We start from the raw sequence: 3428 nt of genomic DNA on the forward strand, positions 1-3428 counted from the left end.
ATGGTGCATTTTACTACCGAGGAGAAGGCTGCTGTTGCTAGTCTGTGGGCCAAAGTGAATGTGGAGGTGGTCGGCGGTGAGAGCCTGGCAAGGTGAGCACTGGACACAGGTAAGACAGGGTGTAGAAACACAGAAAGTGTGCCAGAAAAGAGGGACTGGTTAGGTTTCTTACATGCTCTGACTTCTCATCTGTTCTGTGACTATGATCATCCCATAGGCTCTTGATCATCTACCCATGGACCCAGAGGTTCTGTGACAGTTTTGGTCACTTATGCTCTGAGTCTGCCATAATGGGCAACCCAAGGTCAAGGCCCACGGCAGGAAGGTGCTGAACTCCTTTGGAAATGCCATTGAGCACATGGATGACCTCAAGGGCACCTTTGCAGATCTAAGTGAGCTGCACTGTGACAAGTTGCACGTGGATCCCGAGAACTTCAGGGTGAGTTCTGGGTATGCCTGTGCTTTGTTATTTCATCCAGGTTTCTGTGCTGTGGTTATTATGAGAACACTGACTTAAGCCATCGAAGTATTTTTTGGAGGTAATATTTCAGAGAAAGGCTTGATCTTGGTAGGTTGTTCCAGAGGTCAAAGGTTCAGTTCAGTTCAGTTCAGTTCAGTCGCTCAGTCGTGTCCGACTCTTTGTGACCCCATGAATTGCAGCACGCCAGGCCTCCCTGTCCATTACCATCTCCCGGAGCTCACTCAGACTCACGTGCATCGAGTCCGTGATGCCATCCAGCCATTTCATCCTGGGTCGTCCCCTTCTCCTCCTGCCCCCAATCCCTCCCAGCATCAGAGTCTTTCCCAATGAGTCAACTCTTCACATGAGGTGGCCAAAGTACTGGAGCTTCAGCTTTAGCATCATTCCTTCCCAAGAAATCCCAGGGTTGATCTCCTTCAGAATGGACTGGTTGGATCTCCTTGCAGTCCAAGGGACTCTCAAGAGTCTTCTCCAACACCACAGTTCAAAAGCATCAATTCTTCAGCGCTCAGCCTTCTTCACAGTCCAACTCTCACATCCATACATGACCACAGGAAAAACCATAGCCTTGACTAGACGGACCTTAGTCGGCAAAGTAATATCTCTGCTTTTGAATATACTATCTAGGTTGGTCATAATTTTTCGTCCAAGGAGTAAGCATCTTTAATTTCATGGCTGCAACCAGGTAATTATTCTATGACTAGTGGAGGTCACTCGTCATCTGATAATTCTGAGAAAAGAAAAAATGTTGTGAAGAACACTAACCAAACTTGAGCTATGTGTTTTGGCCTGGAGAACACAAATTGGGCTAAGCAAAAGAATATCTTGCCTTTGATAACTGAAATTTTCTATGAAAATTGATAAGTACATTTCTTTATGATTTTTGAGTTTTGAACCAGAACTAAACAGGGCAAACTAAGAGCAACTTTTCATGATTTAGGCCTCCTTCTTTGTCTCTAGCAATGATGAAATGTTTTTGTATACAAGGTGTTGGATTCCTTGTCAAATGGATGCCCAAACAATCTGAATGTATGTAATATCTGAAGACACAATATGTATATCAAGTCCCCTTTCATCATTATGATTTTACTTTTAAAGTAATGGAGAGAAGCAGTCCATAGCAATGCTCAGGCTTGGACGTCGACAGAGAAAATGGGAGAAGGATGTAACACAGTGGGGGTTCAGGCTGGGAGTCACTGAAGCCAATGCCAGGTCTCTAATGGTGCACTTTTGTGGGAACGTGGCCATGAAAGCTGCGCACCCTCTTACGAAGAAGGAACCGGATGTTGTATCTATTTGCTTGGAAGGGCAGCCTGAGACCTCCTCTTCATTATGTACTGTCTTCTTTTTATTCCCAGCTCCTAGGCAACATGATATTGATTGTCTTAGCAACGCACTTCAGCAAGGAATTTACCCCGCAGATGCAGGCTGCCTAGCAAAACCTGACAAATGCTGTGGCTAATGCTCTGGCCCACAAGTACCACTAGTTGCCTGGCCTACCATGTTGGTGCCTATCTGAGGGCCCAGTGTCCCAGCAGTTCATCTCCTGAAGACAGAGGGAGAGAGCTCTGATTCCAGACATAACTCCAATATAATACAAATGAAATAAAAGTCAGGGTCTCTAACAGATATCTTTGTATTTTCTCTTTGTTTTTATTTTTTATAAGTTGATTCAGCAAAAAAAAAAAAAAGAAAAGAAAAGAAAAGAAAAAAAAAAACATTCTTATCGGAACTGGGAAAATTGGAGATTGAGAATTTGGGGAGGTTATAGAAGGAACCCTAATAAGATTCTGTAAAAGTGACTTCAGTGGGTAGTTAATCCTAGGAGGGGAAATTAGGCTCCTGAAACAGAGAAGGTCTTTAGAAAAAGGAAAGAAATGGAGTTAATCCTGAGAGATGCAAAATGATTGTTAATAGTGAGCTGTTAGGACACAAAGTAAGGGACCTGTATAGTCTGTTATTTGTATAAATGCTGGATAGAGCTCTTTCTGGACTACTTTTATTTAATATGAGTCATATTTTTAGTAGCTATAGGTGCAATGAAGATGGTATTTTAGACACCCAGCTCTGCTCTCAACTTTTTCCTTGCATCTTCAATGGGGCTTGCTTAGTCGCTTCAGTCATGTCTGACTCTTTCCCACCCCATGGACTATAACCTGCCAGATTATATATATAACCTGTCCATGGGATTCTCCAGGCAAAGACACTGAAGGGTTTGCCATGCCATGGTACTAATGATATATTATTTGGGAGCTCTGTGACCTGGGGAACATTTTTAATTCTATCAAGCCTTTGGTAGAGATAAAGGCCATTTATGAGAAAAAATGACAAATTCAAGATCCATCATGTCAGATCCAATTCAAAGAAGATAAATTAAGAACAGTGGGGTAGTATAAAATTATAGAATCTGCTAGAGGGTCCAGAGGAGAAGGAAATGGCAACCCACTCCAATGTTCTTGCCTGGAGAATCCCATGGACAAAACAGCCTGACAGACTGCAGTCTATGGGGTGGCAAAGAGTCAGAAAAACCACAGCTTTGACTAAAGGGACCTTTGTTGGCAAAGTAATGTCACTGCTTTTTAATATGCTGTCTATGTTGGTCATAGCTTTCCTTCCAAGGAGTAAGCGCCTTTCAATTTCATGGCTGCAGTCACCATCTCCAGTGATTTCGGAGCCCCACAAAATAAAGTCTGACACTGTTTTCACTGTTTCCCCATCTATTTGCCGTGAGGTGATGGGACCAGATACCATGATCTTAGTTTTCTGAATATTGAATTTTAAGCCAACTTTCTCACTCTCCTCTTTCACTTTCATCAGGAGGATCTTTAGTTCCTCTTTGATTTCTGCTGTAAGGATGGTGTCATCTGCATATCTGAAGTTATCCATATTTCTCCTGGTAATCTCGATTCCAGCTTGTGCTTCCTCCAGTCCAGCGTTTCTCGTGGTG

At 43.0% G+C, this 3428-nt stretch overlaps 1 protein-coding gene across 1 annotated transcript; it reads left to right on the forward strand.

The window, feature by feature from the left end:
• Nucleotides 1-1917, forward strand: LOC138420151 (hemoglobin subunit epsilon-4-like). The gene is made up of 3 exons (XM_069553303.1): nt 1-76; nt 282-439; nt 1840-1917. The coding sequence occupies exons 1-3, from the start codon at nt 1-3 to the stop codon at nt 1915-1917; spliced, it is 312 nt and encodes a 103-aa protein (XP_069409404.1).
• Nucleotides 1918-3428: the final 1511 nt, after the last annotated feature.

The sequence above is a fragment of the Ovis canadensis genome, chromosome 15 (assembly GCF_042477335.2).
Source record: "Ovis canadensis isolate MfBH-ARS-UI-01 breed Bighorn chromosome 15, ARS-UI_OviCan_v2, whole genome shotgun sequence".
In the NCBI taxonomy this organism is placed as follows: domain Eukaryota; kingdom Metazoa; phylum Chordata; class Mammalia; order Artiodactyla; family Bovidae; genus Ovis; species Ovis canadensis.